The sequence below is a fragment of the Ranitomeya imitator genome, chromosome 5 (assembly GCF_032444005.1).
Source record: "Ranitomeya imitator isolate aRanImi1 chromosome 5, aRanImi1.pri, whole genome shotgun sequence".
NCBI classification, from domain to species: Eukaryota; Metazoa; Chordata; class Amphibia; order Anura; family Dendrobatidae; genus Ranitomeya; species Ranitomeya imitator.
Window position 1 is genome coordinate 400,916,104 of NC_091286.1, and position 17,523 is coordinate 400,933,626.

At 44.7% G+C, this 17,523-nt stretch overlaps 1 protein-coding gene across 2 annotated transcripts in view; it reads right to left on the reverse strand.

Moving 5' to 3' along the window:
* LOC138637993 (major facilitator superfamily domain-containing protein 8-like) overlaps positions 1-17,523 on the reverse strand; it is a 184,133-nt gene that overhangs the window by 72,606 nt on the left and 94,004 nt on the right. For both annotated transcript variants that reach the window (XM_069726934.1, XM_069726935.1), the window contains one exon: positions 3,926-4,005. In XM_069726934.1, the coding sequence (XP_069583035.1) occupies positions 3,926-4,005 (80 nt within the window). The remainder of the gene's footprint in view (positions 1-3,925; positions 4,006-17,523) is intronic.

Here is a 17,523-nt window from a genome sequence, read left to right on the forward strand (position 1 = left end):
CCATTTTCTTGTGCTTTTTGAAGCGTGTTTTGGGTCATTGTCCTGCTGGAAGACCCATGACCTTTGAGGGAGACCCAGCTTTCCCACACTGGGCCCTACATTATGCTGCAATATTTGTTGGTAGTCTTCAGACTTCATAATGCCATGCACACGGTCAAGCAGTCCAGTGCCAGAGGCAGCAAAGCAACACCAAAACATCAGGGAACCTCCGCCATGTTTGACTGTAGGGACCGTGTTCTATTCTTTGAATGCCTCTTTTGTTCTCCTGTAAACTCTATGTTGATGCCTTTGCCCAAAAAGCTCTACTTTTGTCTCATCTGACCAGAGAACATTCTTCCAAAACGTTTTAGGCTTTTTCAAGTAAGTTTTGGCAAACTCCAGCCTGTCTTTTTTATGTCTCGGGGTAAGAAGTGGGGTCTTCCTGGTTCTCCTACCATACAGTCCCTTTTCATTCAGACGCCGACGGATAGTACGGGTTGACACTGTTGTACCCTCGGACTGCAGGGCAGCTTGATCTTGTTTGGATGTTAGTCGAAGTTCTTTATCCAACATCCGCAAAATCTTGCATTGAAATCTCTTGTCAATTTTTCTTTTCCGTCCACATCTAGGGAGGTTAGCCACAGTACCATGGGCTTTAAACTTCTTGATGACACTGCGCACGGTAGACACAGGAACATTCAGGTCTTTGGAGATGGACTTGTAGCCTTGAGATTGCTCATGCTTCCTCACAATTTGGTTTCTCAAGTCCTCAGACAGTTCTTTGGTCTTCTTTCTTTTCTCCATGCTCAATGTGGTACACACAAGGACACAGGACAGAGGTTGAGTCAACTTTAATACATGTCAACTGGCTGCAAGTGTGATTTAGTTATTGCCAACACCTGTTAGGTGCCACAGGTAAGTTACAGGTGCTGTTAATTACACAAATTAGAGAAGCATCACATGATTTTTCGAACAGTGCCAATACTTTTGTCCACCCCCTTTTTCATGTTTGGTGTGGAATTATATCCAATTTGGCTTTAGGACAATTCTTTTTGTGTTTTTTCATTTAAGACAAATTCAATTAAGATAATAATACCAAATCATTTGTGTTTGCAATCATTTTCAGGAAGAAAATGAGTATTATCTGACTGAATTGCAGGGGTGTCAATACTTTTGGCCATGACTGTATGGGGTAAAACTACTGTTTGGGCACACAGTAGGGCTTGGAAGGGAAGGAGCGCCATTTGACTTTATGAATGCAAAATTTGCTGGAATCATTAGTGGACGCCATGTCGTGTTTGGAGAGACCCAGATGTGCCTAAAAAGTGAAAAAAAACCACAAGTGACCGCATATCGGAAACTAAACCACTCAAGGAACTTATCTAGATGTGTAGTGAGCACCTTGAACCTAACACAAAAGTTTACAATGTCGAGCCGTGAAAAAAAATACATTCCCACAAAAATGTTCCTTTAGCCTCATTGTTTATTTTCACAAGGATAGCAAGAGAAAGTGAAGCAAAAAATTAGTTGCACAATTTCTCCAGAGTACACCGATACCCATATTTGGTCGAAAACTACTTTTGAGGAGCAGTGCAAAGATCAGAATGGAAGAAGCGCCATATTGGAATTCAGATTTTGCTGGACTGATTTGAGGGTACCATGTCACATTGGTAGAGCCCCTGAGGTGCCAGAACAGCAGAAACCCCCCATAAGTGACCCTGTTCTAAAAACTACAACTCTCAATGCATTCATCTAGGGGCGCAGTGATCATATTGACACCACATTCCCAGATTTTACATTGCACTGGAAAATGTGAAAAAAATGGCACCAAAATTTCTTCCAGTCTTTCTGCTGAATGTAGAAATACCCCACATGGGGATGTATACTGCTTAGCCACACGGAGAGACGTGGGAAGGACAGAGAGCTATTTGCTTCCTGGAGTGCAGATTTTCCTAGAATATTTTGCGGACTCAATATACAGAGCCCCTAAGCATTAATAGAGCAGAATCTCCCCCTCAAGAGACCCTATTTTGAAAATAATACCCCTTTGGGAATTTATCTACAGGTGTTGTGACAATTTTGACTCCATGGGTTTTTTCCCAAAACAAGCAGCAGTGAATGTTGCAGAGTGAAAACTGCAAACTGTAAGATGTAGTCACCAGTACATTGCAGTGCCCAGCTCGTGGTTCTGGAGACATGCATCCGTAAATTAGGTGGGCTGTTATCATTACAGAAACGCCAAACATACGGACACTAAATGTGGTTTAGGCACACTGTGGACTCAGAAGGGAGGGGGCATTTGGATTTGGGAGTGCAGAATTTGTAGAATTTCTTTTGGAGCCGAGAAGCTACAGCACTTTTCCAGAGCATTTATGTTACCAGTAATGCAGAAGCCCTCTATGTTTCCATTAACAGATGACGGACCTGAGTGGAGACTTGCTTTTTTGTGGATTGCGTTGAAGCTTTTATTGGGAACATTTTACATTAAATTTTGGCAGGGCCGATTGTAGACAAAGTGGAATCCTGGGCAAATGTTTAAAGTGGGTCCGCAAATGCTAACAAATTGCACCATCACACAGAAACATTTTGGTTGTATTTACATGCGCTGAGTTCAGGCCTTTAAACAAACATGATCAACAATATTAAAGTTGTTTGACACTTGTTTCCGGGCGTTTTTACACTGGATAAAGAAGAATGATGGGCGCAGAAAGATCACTAGTTAATCCAAATGTCCCCATACAGTATCATTTTATCAGCAGCATATTGTAGTTTTCACTGGGCAATGTGCTGCTGAGAACAATGATTTCTGTTTCGGCATAAACAATTCAATCACTCAATGAATAGACAGCATTTTGCTCATTTAGTATAATGCACCCCATAGTCCTCCATATGGTATAATGCACTCCCCATAGTCCTCCACGTACTCAATGATTTAAAAATAAATACATACCTCTCTCGTCCCCCTTCCTGCTCCGGTCTCTGCAGCGCATCTACTCTACTGCTCGGCACAGAAGTGGATTTCAACTATGATTCTGATACAGCTGAATGCGCAATGTGGGAGGGCGGAGATGGTGCTGCCATCAGGCCCCCTGACTCACGGGCCCCATAGCGGCCGTCTGGTATGCCATTAGCAGAACTCCACTGGCTTGGGGCCCTTGGGGGAGTGGGGCCCTAGGCAAATTTACAGATTATTTAATTTACAGATTATCTCTTTCCGGGCACGGCAATATCAAATGTGTACTTTTTTGGTTTTTACAGAAATATACCCATTTATTGGTATAATTTTTTTTTTACTTAGTCCCTTTATGAAATTTTAAATGCTATCCATCTGATCGCTGGTATAATGCATTGCAGTGCACTAGCACTGCAATGCATTATACCCATCGGTGAGACACTGACAGAAGCCTCTTAGACTATGCTCTCAGTATGGTCTAACAGACTTGCTGTGGCCAGCAAACACGAAGGTTGTCAGACTGGGTTGCCATAAGAACGAACGCAGGGGGTACCGATCGGATGGTTGAGAGCCCCCTCTACCTCCCAGCCTCCTAGATGTTGGGATCGATATAAATTGCGGCATTAAGAGAGTTAAGAAGCTATCCCGTAACCCGAGCTCCCGGCAATCACGTAGGCACACCTCCTGTGCCGCACACGATCAACATGTTGTACCAACACGTCATTGGTAGGGAACCCCTATCCAACCAGGACGTATAGCTACGTCATATGTCGTAAAGGGGTTAATAGTGGTTGCAAAACCTGTGTATAAATACACTGAATCATTTTAGGAAGCTGCTAGCAGCTAAAAAAGTCAGTTTCCAGACTTCCCAGCCTGCATAGCACAGAAAAGAGATGATGCATGGTAACTACTTTGTCCACTGGGAGCAAAGCTCTGTATAAAAATATCAATCCTTTTTAACCCTGATGGGTTCATTTTGGTCTTTATACTTACGCCAGGAGCAGAGAACTTGTCCACATGGAATGGTCCGATGTGAAAGGTGCAGTATCTTAGGAAGACATTAAACGCAGGCCCTGTAATAAGCCAGAAGAAGAAAAGGTGAATATCTTAAATCTATATTAAAGGGGTTGTTCACTACTTTGACAGCCCCTTCTCAATTAGCACGTTTGACACCAGTAAAAGAACACTTACACTCACTTCCGGTGCCAGCGCTGTTCCAGCCATGTCGGCACTGGCTCTCACATCACATTGGGAGCATGGCTCCTCTGACTATCAGTGCTCCACGCCTTCGGTCATATCAGAGTTCAACCAGATGTGAGAAAGCAGCCGCTGCTCTGACTTCCTCTTGTTATGCGAGCCCTGGGCCCAATGTGTCGAGAGCCCGTGAGAGAAGGGGTTGTCCAAGTAGTATACAGCCTCTTGAAAAGAAAGTTTCTCTACAGAACACAATAACTACACACAAGCTACAGGTAATTTTTCTGCCTAAATTATTGGTTAATGATTTACACATCGATTCAGTTGCTGTCTGAAGTCACCTTCTTTACTCATACTGGATCACATTTATAAGGCTATGATCACATTACATTTTAGGCTACTATCAGCAGCTCTGTCAGTTAAGCCTGAAAGCCTGGAAACCGCAATTCAGATGTTACTTAATGATGCAGATGGAGTCCTATTATGCTCTGTTGGACAGGATATTCAGCACTTATCTATTTGTGTTTGTGCATCCCTCAAATAGGCAGGTATTGCCAAAACTTATGTTCAAATCTTATTTTCCAAAGTTTCAGAACCAAGCTCCAACTGAGCCACAAACCGTAAGCTAAAATGCAATCTGACCATAGCCTAAGACTCATAGGATGATCAGGTGATGTGATGAAAAGATTCGAAAAATCACGTGTGGATAGGACCTTATATGTAAAGCGTATGATTTTTACTATGGGAGGTAAACAGACTTTCACAGAGGTATAGTATTCAAGGCAGAAAAAGAGAAAAGGAGTAGTCAAATTGCAAAGTTTGTGATGACTGTAGACGTGCCATTCCCTGAAGCCACAAAAATTTGGTCAAGTAGTAAAGATGGATAATAATCTTTATTTTTATATAGCGCTAACATATTCCGCAGCGCTTTACAGTTTGCACACATTATCATCGCTGTCCCCGATGGGGCTCACAATCTAAATTCCCTATCAGTATGTCTTTGGAATGTGGGAGGAAACCGGAGTACCCGGAGGAAACCCACGCAAACACAGAGAGAACATACAAACTCTTTGCAGATGTTGTCCTTGGTGGGGTTTGAACCCAGGACTCCAGCGCTGCGAGGCTGCTGTGCTAACCACTGCGCCACCGTGCAGAAGAACTATTTGGATTAGCATTTTGACATCTTCTTTATGAAGAAGCGTTGAAATTGTAAAATGTTTCCAAGATCAATGTACATACACCACCAAGCTGTGGTATGTGTGGATGTGAAGCGCAATAGTGTTGAATTTTTATTTAATTTAATTAATTTTTTTTTTTAAAGGGAATCTGTCACCTCAAAAATTTGCCTATAAGCTAAGGCCACCGCCATCAGGGGCTTATCGACAGCATTCGGTAATGCTGTAGATAAGCCCCCGATGTAACCTGAAAGAGAAGAAAAATAAGTTAGATTATACTCACCCAGGGGCGGACCCGCTGTGGTACGGTCCAATGGGCGTCACGGTCCGGCGCCTCCCATCTTCATATGATGACGTCCACTTCTTTGCTTCCCGCTGCGGCTCCTGTGCAGGCATACTTTGTCAGTCCTGTTGAGGGCAGAGCAAAGTACTGCAGTGCGCAAGCGCCGGGAAAGGTCAGAGAGGCCCAGCGCCTCGGCACTGCAGTACTTTACGCTGCCCTCAACAGGGCAAAGTACGCCTGCGCCGGAGCCACGGCAGGAAGCAAAGAAGAGGACGTCATCGTATGAAGATGGGAGGTGCCGGACCTGCGAAGCCCATCGGACCGGCGAAGCCCATCGGACCGGACGGCACCGGGACCGCCCCTGGGTGAGTATAATCTAACTTATTTTTCTTCTCTTTCAAGTTACATTGGGGGCTTATCTACAGTATTAAAGAATGCTGTAGATAAGCCTCTAATGGCGGTGGCCTTAGCTTATAGGCGAACTTTGGGGTGACAGATTCCCTTTAAAACCAGTATTTGAGGCGAAAAGTCATTTTGAAACCCTATTTCATTAAAACATTTTGCAATATTTTGCATTTGTACACTTTTTGTTTTCCGACCCATTTAACTTTGATAAGGTATATAGTCCTAAAATCAACTGGGAGGAGCCAAGAAAAAAAATCTACAAATAAAAAGTTACAAACGTTGCTGTTACACTGTCTGAACCAGCTCACTGATGGATATTCAGTTAACCCATTCCACAGCCAGGAATAGATAATGCAACACAAAGGCTAAAAAGGCAACAATTATAATGAAACATAATTACAAAAATGTTTTTTAGGCAAAAATACATGCATTTAAGAACAAAAAATGTTTCCAAAAGTATACTACCCCTTTAATTACAGACACCTTGCTTAGGAAGATGGGATAAATTACAAGAAATGATTACTAAGGCCGGAGTCACACTTGCAAGTGCAATGCGAGAAACTCACATGAGTCTCACATCAATACCCGGCACTGCCGCCGGCACTCGGGACCGGAGTGTTCAGATACATAGAAATACATGCAGCTGAACGCTCCGGTCCTGAGTGCCGGTGGCAGTGCCGGGTATTGGTGCGAGAGACTCGTGCACTCGCAAGTGTGACTCCGGCCTAAGCCTGTGAATCTTCTGACATAAGAAAATGACACAGTAGATACAGGGGTAGGCTAGTTTAGGAAGTATTTACATAGTTACATAGTTATTAAGGTTGAAGGAAGACTTTAAGTCCATCTAGTTCAACCCATAGCCTAACCTAACATGCCCTAACATGTTGATCCAGAGGAAGGCAAAAAAAACCCCATGTGGCAAAGAGTAAGCTCCACATTGGGGAAAAAATTTCCTTCCCGACTCCACATACGGCAATCAGACTAGTTCCCTGGATCAATGCCCAACGCTTGTATGTTTTGATTCGGTATTTGAGGACAAAGCCAGTAGTGGATCATATACAAAATCATATACAGAAAATAACTGTAAGGCTGGATTCAGTGAGTAAAGTTTATACAAAATTGTCCATTTTTTATTCGGAAATAAGAGACAATTTTTCATCTGTATTGTCAATCGTATGACATCTAGTTTTTACATGAAAAATTTAATAAAAATGCAGATTTTGTCAAAAACAAAGAAAAAAAATTAGCTCATCCTTGAATGAAACCAGGTAAGCTTCTGATGTGGAGAAGCCCGGAATCTCGTCTCTGCCAGACGTTGGTATTGTTTGTGAATGAAGGTGGGCTCACTACGATCCATTAAATCAAATCCTTTATTTTATAATTAAAATGCATATGGCAACATTAAAATATGCCTATGCATAGGCATGATTGGGGATAATTGGTGCAAAGAGGTGAAACCGGACACTTTCGAACGACTGCTGCGTTCCTAAATGCGGTATGGCCTATTTTAGTGTTGTCACATCTATTTTAATCATGAAATAAAACGATTTGATTTTATGGATTGAAGCTGAACTCGCTTCCTTCACAAGCAATCTGTGAAAAACGCATTACATACAGATGGTAACCCATATATAATCAATTAGTTTGCACACCCATTGACTTATGATGAGCAAGTTCAATCCAGAGTACGGATTAAAGTAGTGCATTCTGAGAATTTTCATGTTAAAGAAGCACCCCTTCTCCTCCCATCAAACTTTGTATACTCTTGGGGGGGGGTGGCCAGCTGCCAAAGAAGCAAGACGTGCTTCCCTGAGCTCCCTGGACTGCTAAGGTAATCCACCCGCTTTAATATAATTCGGACACCCATCCAGAGGGAATAAGGGCAGCAACATATAGCCCCCGGGCCACGGTCGCAATATCTGGCCGCGGATGTGAAAAAAAGCGGTCTGGAACCGCAGCACCAGTCCGAGGCCTACAGTCAGGCCTGAAGCCTGTGAGACGCCAGCGCGGCCGGCTTCCGGCCGGAGAGCTCCCTTCACCTCCCTGTACTAGCGGGACGACCCGGACGTCAACGGGCAGGGAAGTCCGTCCACCCCCACCATCCCGGAACCGGAGGATCCCTGCTGCCGGGGTCGGGACGTCGCCGAGTGAGAGCGGGGGCCGCCAGGCGATGAGTTGCGGCGGACGCCGCGGGCCCACGTGTTGTCCATCCTCCCCCTGGGCCATAAAGGTGGCAGCGTGCGTCTCGATTTGCGCCGCTGAAGAGACAAACGGCGGTACTCACCCGCGCCGGCTGCCCCGGAACTGCCGCCGCGTTGTGCCGTCTGCTGATCCCCTGGGCTTCTCCCGACGCCTGGGCCTCGCGGCAGAGGCTGTGGCCGCTAGGGGGCGCACGGCCCATGCTGTTGGCCGGCTGCTTGAAGGACGAGTGAGGGACGCGCCGCCATTAATTGTGGCCCCACAGACGCTGTGCACTGATCCCCTGAAGCTGCACGCCCGAGCACAATTGCTCCACCGCTCTGCTGCGGGAAACCCGAAGCCCTCCGGTGGACAGAGGACCTCCCGACGCCGGACTGAAGAGGTGAGAGGTCACCTCATGTTATATTCCCCCACCTGGGCCATCAGTGAGGGGTCCGAGCCTTGAACACAGGGGGGTTGCTGTCCTCCTCGGCTAGATACGCACAGCCCGTGACGGACTGTCACCATCGTGGTTCCCTTCCCGGCCCCTGTGGACAGCTTCTGGCTCTGCCGGCCTCCAGACCTGCTACTTATTAACTCGAGCCAATCTCCACTGGCACAATCTAATTAGACTTAGTATACGGAATAACATAAAGATTGTTGCAATGCCTTAACCGAACCCTCGCGCATCTGCTAGGGGTCACTGCGCAATATGTCCTGTCTTAGACCTTAGCTTTCTTAATACGGGGGAAAAATATCACGGGGTTTTACTCCCACCCATACTCTAATTGCCCTCATGCCTAAAGCGCGCAGAACCACTTCAAAACAACCCACCAACAGGTTTGCCGTATTAACAGACCTGGAGGCTGACATGTCTTCCGGTCCGTTCTCACAGTCAGAGTCATCTAACTCTTCTATACCCGACGGAGCAGAATCTGAGATGATCCCGGCCTCTACAACCAAGACCCCTAACACCCCTACACCGGATCAATCGGCTCTACTGTCGCAGTTCCAATCTATTTTACATTCTGAACTGCTCAAGATGTCAGACAAATTGACTAAGGACCTAACCAAAGAAATCAGAGAACTCGGTTCCCCTACCTCTGACCTTGAAGACAAAATGGACTCGACCATTGCAAACCTAGCAACCCATGAAAAAGACATCGAGATGCTACATGACGAGATCCACACCCTCAACAGCAAGCTAGAGGACTTTGAAAACTGAGACCGTAGAAGCAATATCAGGATCAGAGGTATACCAGAAACTGTCACTGATCTACAATCCACCGCAACTGCCCTGTTTCAAGAACTCCTACCGGGAATCTCCATTGAGCGCCTAGAAATGGACCGCATCCATAGAGCCCTGAGTAGGCGCAAGCCAGATGGCCCACCGAGAGACATCATTCTTAAAATGCACTTTTACAAAACTAAAGAGCAGCTCCTGCAGGCGGCTAGAAAATCTGCACCGCTAACATTCCAGGGCCACTCGTACGAGCTGTTCTCAGATTTGGCCCCCACTACTATCGCCAAATGTCGAGCCATGAAGCCGTACTTGGAGGTACTGCGATCCAACAATATCAAATATCGCTGGGGATTCCCCTTTAGATTGATATTCTCTCATCACGATATGATCCACACGGTTCTCTCCCCCGAGGGAGAGAGCCGTTGCTTGGCCAAATTACAGCTCATGGATTTCGCTTCATCTTCTCCGCTTGCCCCCTCTCAGCCTCGGCCTGAGAGCCGCCGATCCCGTCCGCGAGCTCCGCCTGACCCCCCGTGACAAGCTTAACAACCGCTGGCTCTATTCTGGGCCCCTGATGCCCTACTGGCTATCCTGTCAGATACTCCACAGTTCTAGGATAATTTGGTTATATGTGTTTTCTTAGTTTATCTCCATAGACGCTCCTGCACAACTTCAACATTCCCCTGCCGGAAACTACTGCTTCCTTCACCCCGGCTGGGACATTGGACTAAATTGAACTTATCGCCGGACCTGATCTTCACCACAGTCAAGTGAATATGTTCAATCCACTAGTTAATACAGTGTTGTTTCTTCTTCTTTTTATCTGTTAACTGTTAGCTTTAGCGAAAGGTTACAGATATCCTACCTTGCTGTAATGTTTAAACTGTATTTAAAGTTACACCATGGCCTTAGCTAGCTATATTTTTAGGCATAGTTGTTATGTTTTGTTATCAGATCTATGCCCCCCGTTTACTAGCAACTATAATAAGTTGACAAGATAGGCCATCATTGAATATCCCCAGGATAGCAGAATCAGACCCCCAGCTCGTCGTTATTACCCATTTACTCCAGTACCCCGTTACGACCGCATACAATTTTCTCTCACGCGCTGCCCCTAGCAGACCCCAACGACCCCACAGTGTCCTCGCACACTGCTGCTCAGCACATAGTGCTTAGCCAATATTACAGTTCCTCCTTTCCCCTTAACAAGCCTTTTTACCCCACCTACACCACAGGCACTTTCCAATCTATCTCATCCCCTAACCCAACTACCTGCCCGAGCTTACACTACTCATCAAGTCCATTCTATAAGATGTCCTCCACCCCCATTGATATACCGCAAGTAATAATTACCACAAGCTTACCTCCCAACCTCCCACAATGCCACTCACAATCTTATTGCACAACATGAGGGGACTCAACTCCCCACACAAACGCACCAAGGCTTTCCGCTATTATAGATCCCAGCAGGCAGATGTAGTATGTCTCCTCCAGGAGACGCACTTCTCAACTAAATCCTGTCCTAGATTCTTGTCCGCCTCTTACCCGCTCTTTTACTCCGCTAATGCCCCAAACAAAACCAAAGGCGTAGCTATCTGTTTCAAGAAATCTGTCCCGTTTGTTTTTAAATCTTCAGTAGTTGATAAGGAAGGCCGCTATATTATGGTGACGGGCACTATAACGGACGAATTGGTGACCTTTGTCTCCTACTATGCCCCTAATACTCATCAGGCTGCCTTTTTCTCTCAACTATTAGAACTAATTTCAGAACACGCACAGGGCCCCTCAAAGTACAGCGGTGTGTTTGCACGGCGGGGGCGCCTCCCACCGGCAGCAACACTTTTGCGTACTATGAGAGGCCCTGTGCCAGTGACGTCGTCAACTAGTATTCCTCCCCCCACCTGATGAAGGAACCTGCACTTTCATCTGCACCTTCCTCTTTGTCCCCGTGTAAGGTGGTATGGTATGCGGGAAGAGGAACCTGACTTTCAGCAGGGTCACAATCTTGCTGTGTAGCGTGCACGGGGAATGTTGCGTTATGGGTCAATGTACCAGCAGACTCATCTATCACTGGCTGGGCAATGGGCAGGATGACGAGGAAACACAGATATAGGCCCAAAGAATAAAGTTGGCTAAATGCAGTTCAAAATTGGTAACACAGGACTAACCAGGGGGCATTGCAGTGGAGGACAACTGGAATGAGAGGCTGACACAGAGAGTAGGCCCAAATCAGTAAGTAGTCGAAATGCATTTCAAAATTGGCAACCGTAGTAAACAGGCGGCACAGCTTTGTTCAGTGGAGGAGAACAGCAAGGAGTGGCAGACACCGATAGTAGGCCCCAACCCAACTAGTAGGCCAAATGCAGTCTAACATTAACAACTACTTAACGAGAGCCTGAAAATGGAATTTCAGGACAGGAAACCAGGAGAACAGCAAGGAGCGGCAGACACTGTTAGTAGGCCCCAAACCAACTAGTACGCCAAATGCAGTTGTTCCATTTAACCACTATTTAACAAGAGCCTGAAGATAGAAGCTCAGGAAAGGCAACCTGGAGAACACTTTGGAGTGGAACACACCGTCTCTACACCCCATACCCAATTTGTAGGCCTAATGCAGTGTAGTTTCCAACAACTACTAAACGAGAGCATTAAGATTGAAGCAATGGAGAGGAAACCTGGGGAATACCTTGGAGTTGAACACACCGTCTCTCTACACCCCATACCAAATGTGTAGGCCTAATGCAGTGTAGTTTCCAACAACTACTAAACGAGAGCCTGAAAATAGAAGCTCAGGAAAGGCAACCTGGAGAACACCTTGGAGTGGAACACACCGTCTCTACACCCCATACCCAATTTGTAGGCCTAATGCAGTTTAGTTTCCAACAACTACTAAACGAGAGCATTAAGATTGAAGCAATGGAGAGGAAACCTGGGGAACACCTTGGAGTTGAACACACCGTCTCTCTACACCCCATACCAAATGTGTAGGCCTAAGGCTGGGTTCCCATTGCGTTATGGGACCGCGTTAAACGGACAGCGTTGCACGGCGAAATTAACGCCGTGCAACGCAGCCGTTAACGCGCCCATTGAAGGCAATGGGAACGCGCTTCACTAGCGCGTGCCATGTTCGGCACGCGCTAGCGACGCGCCGGTGATTCCTGGCGCGCCGCGGACGCTGCTTGCAGCGTCCGAGGCGCGCCCGCGGTCCGTTTCCCGCTCTCGCAGATCGGGGATCTGCGAGAGCGGGGACGTTACCGCGACCCCGACCGCAGCCCCATAGAAAACATTGCGTTAGCGCAATCCGCTAGCGCTAGCGCTAAACGGATTGCACTAACGCAATGTGACCCTAGCCTAATGCAGTGTAGTTTCCAACAACTACTAAACGAGAGCCAGAAGATCGAAGCAATGGAGAGGAAACCTGGGGAACACCTTGGAGTGGAACACACCGTCTCTCTACACCCCATACCCAATTTGTAGGCCTAATGCAGTGTAGTTTCCAACAACTACTCTATAGTTTCCCTTCCGCCTATGTGCGCTATAGTGGCTTTTCCTCTACGCTTTTTCCAATCAGCAGAGGCACCCAACAGGGTTGCCCTCTCTCACCCCTACTGTTTCTTCTAGCGCTCGAACCACTAGCCATCCAACTACGCCTCAACTCCAACATACAAGGGGTAGAGGTAGCGGTGGTCCCACACAAGCTACTCATGTTTGCAGACGACATCCTGCTCCTTTTATCGTCCCCCCAGAAGTCTTTACCGGCCCTTCTCCAAGCCTTACAAAACTTTGGAGCATTATCCGGCCTGCAAATAAACACCACCAAATCCTACGCTATGAATATATTCCTCCCACAATCAACTATAACAATTCTCCAAAACGACTTTCCTTTCCAGTGGGTTACTAAACACTTGGACTATTTGGGAGTGAAACTGACGGCTAACCTAGACTCTCTCTATACGGCCAACTATCCCCCCATGTTTCGAAAACTTCGCCTTTTGCTACAGTCTTGGGAGAAATTGCATCTTTCATGGTTAGGCCGTGTGCGAGCCCTTAAAATGTCTCTCCTTCCCAAGCTACTTTACTTATTTCGTGTCCTACCAATCCCCATCCCATCGCACTTCCTTAAAATGGCCCAAAGAGCAATAGATGCCTTTGTTTGGAGGGGAGGTCTCCCCAGGGTTAACAAAGCTACTCTCTACCGACATCGCCTAAAAGGAGGTCTGGGAGTTCCCAACCTCTCTAAATACTATCGCACAGCTCAATTAGGCCAACTGACCCTGTATCATGCCTACACCGAACCCCCATTATGGCTTTCTCTAGAAGCCGCAGAGCTACAACCCGACACTCTAGACACAATACTATGGATTCTCCCAACCCAACGTAAACATATTTCAAACCCCATAATAAAGCATTCCCTTGCAATCTGGGACTCCCACAAGTACTCCTCACAATTAATCTCACCCTTCTTGCCTCTCGCCCCAATTTGGGGCAATGTTCTATTTCCCCCAGGTATGGGTCCCCTAAGATACTTCTATAAGTGGGTTGAAGCGGGGATAACTAAAGTCCACCACCTCTTCAATGTAGAGGGGATTATCCCATTCCCAACCCTTAGAGAAAAATACAGTTTCCCCCCCGGAGAGGTATTTCGATATTTGCAACTTAAGAACTTTATCAGCTCTTTACTGAAGAATTCTGATCCCCCATACTCTTTCACTCCATTTGAACAAAGATGCCGCCAAAACCCCCACGCCTCAGGTACTATATCTCTCCTCTATTCGCAATTCAACTCCCCCTCACATAGAAATTGTTTAAAATATACATCTCGATGGGAGTCCGATATTGGATCTACCCTGACTGACTCCGAATGGTCCCAAATTTGATCCTCCTCAACTGGAGGAATCCTAAATACCCTTATGTTAGAAACTAACTATAAAGTATTAACCCGTTGGTACCTGACCCCAGCGAGAGTAGCTAAGGCAGTGGCCAACTACCCCCCAAATTGCTTCAGAGGATGCAACTCTACTGGAGACATGTTCCATATCTGGTGGCTATGCCAGACTGTTAGGAGACTGTGGATCAGAGTTTACCATTTAGTTTTCTCGGTCACAAATATAAACCTCAGAAAGAACCCTTGGGAGGCCCTGCTCAATAAACGCATCCCCAACATTCCCAAACACACCCAGGCTCTTATATCATTTATATTTCTAGCAACCAAGCAAACAATAGCTTTGACCTGGAAAAAAACAGCTATAGATTTTTCCGCAGTCAAGTCTCGCCTCTCCTGGTATATGATTAATGAGAAACTGTCGGCTATTCTCATGGACAAAGTTGGTAAATTTGAAAGAGTATGGCTTCCCTGGGCGGAATACACCAACCACACTCCCTTTGCGGTACCTGCACTTTACCTAACTAACCATGAACTGTCTGATTCAGAATAACTCTTCATAACTACTGTACACAATGCAATCTCATCCTCGGGCCTCCCCCCCCTCCCTTTTCCTCTTTCCCCCTTTTGTGCCTTACTCCATCTCCCCCTTACCACTTGTAGTTGTTTGATCAAAGAACTACGTGTTACTTGCTTACACGCTTTTTATGCACATGTTGAATTTACAGTTTGTAATGATACCTTAGTTATTGCATCATTTGTAAATTTGAAAATGTTTCAATAAAAACTTATTGTTGAAAAAAATTTGTATACTCTTAATATACTGCAGTCATCATATTGTACAGCACTGTGTACATACAATTGCTCATTTTACCTTTCTACCCAGTAAATTCTTCTTTTTTCCATTAGGTATATATCACTTGATTAAAAACTGACTAGCTGAATCCTTCTAAGCTATATTTAGAAACAGGAGGTCAATTTTCTCTGCACAAGTCATGAGTCACTGCAAATGTCTATGGCAGGAGGAGGAGCAGAGCAACTGGGTCAGGAGTTGAAGAGGGGAATGATAAATGTAGGGACAAGCAACTTCCTGTTTCTACATAGAGCAAAGAAAACAGAATAATCTAATTAATTTTGTCAGAGAAAGAAGCAAATCTCTCTGATAACATATATTATAAAGTTGGTTATTTTCAGTTGTACTATTGATTTATTAAATAAAAATTAGAACAGCAGTTAAGCTTCAACCCCTTTCCCACCCGAGACGTATCCATATGTCCCTGTGACCTGGGACTTACTGACCTGGGATGTGACCTGACCTGGGAGTTTGCATAGCATAGGGATGCTGCTGCATTCCCATGTTATACAAGTGATCAGCCTGCAAAAAATGAATGTCCATGTGACCTGGGCCTTATTGACCTGGGATGTATGGATAAGTCTGGGTGATTTTGTGCACAAAAGCTGTGCATGCGCGATCGCCGGACACCCGGCACTCAGTGCCAGGGTGCTGCTGCATCCCCATGCTATACAAGTGATCAGCCTGCAAAAAATGAAAGTCCCATAAAGGGACAAAGTAAAAATGTAAAAAAAAAGTAAAAAAAAGAATGTTTAAAAAATATATATACGGTACATAAAAAAAATAAAAATCTAAATATATTGTATCCATATCGCCATGTCCAGAACAACCCGACCTATGAAACTGTCCCACTAGTTAGCAGCTTTAGTGAACACCATAAAAAAATAAAAAACAAGGCAAAAAACAATGCTTTAATATCATACCGCCGAACAAAAAGTGGAATAAAATGTAATAAAAAAATGAATATAAACATGGTACTACTAAAAACATCATCTTATCTCGCAAAAAACAAGCCATCATACAGCTCCATTAGCGTAAAAATAAAAAAAGTTATAGCTCTCAGAATAAAGCGATGCAAAATATATTTATTTTTTCTATAAAAAAGTTTTTATTGTGTAAAAGTGCCAAAACATGAAAAAAAAATATAGTATAATATACACCCCCAGGAAGAAGCATCACGCGAAACGCGCGTCGGGGTTTTTCGGACACAGCACGCCACTGCGCAGAGCATTTTAGGAGAAGGCACGGAGCAGGTAATATGTATGGGAGACGGGACATACCGCGTATTACATTATAACCATATGGCTTAGACCAGAGGTGTTGCACATAGAAGCGGTTATTATTGCTCTAGTCTCCAGTAGTGCGATATATAGTGTGGTTTTGGCCCACACGGCCTTTATTTAGTGATGGCTCTAAGATATTTATAGTCTTTCAGAGGTTTACAGACTGATTACATGACTTAATGTCCACACTTTAATTATATTTACCAGGCTCTAGTATCCTTATGTTTGCTGACCGTAATATGGGTTGTTTTTTGAGGCATCTTGTTTATGTTTATATATATGTGTGTTTTGTATTTTAAGTGTTAAATAAAAGGATTTGGTTTTATATATAAAAAAATGTATTTCAGTGGCACTTCTTGGATCACAGCTTAATATCTGTGTTCCTGATATGATATAACTGTTATATGAGGTGTTGCCCACTCCCCAGTAGGGGTTATGGGCCTGGGCGTTATGCTTACAAATAGTATAATATATAGTATAATATATATATATATATATATATATATATATATATATAGTATCAATGTAATCCCAAAGAATTAATTAAACTGCCTTATCAATTTTACCACACGCGGGACGACATTAACCAACACCCCTCCCCAAAAAACAATTCCTGAATTGCTTGTTTTTGTTCATTCTGCCTCAGAAACATCAGAATAGCAAGCAAAAAAAAAGTAATGAATCTCAAAATTATACCAATAAAAACATCAAACTCGTCCTACAAAAAACAAGCCCTCACATGACTCTGTGGGCCGAAATATGGAAAAATGATAGCTCTCCAAATATGGTGATGCAAAAACTAGCTTTTGCATTAAAAAACGTTTTTCAGTGCGTGACAGCACTGACCTGAATAATAAAGTTGCCTAATCACTTATACCGTATGAAGAACGGCGTAAAAAACACATAAAACCAATTCTTCACCTGTTGTTTTGTTCATTTTGCATCTCAAAGATTGTAGTAAGGCATGGCACACATTTATCCTGCACTTTTTTTTGCTGAGAGCTTACACTGGGGTTTCTGTGTAAATCTCTGAAACACGTGATACGGCAGTGTTCGTCATTTTAGGGAGGGGGGTTTCATCTGAATCACGTGACT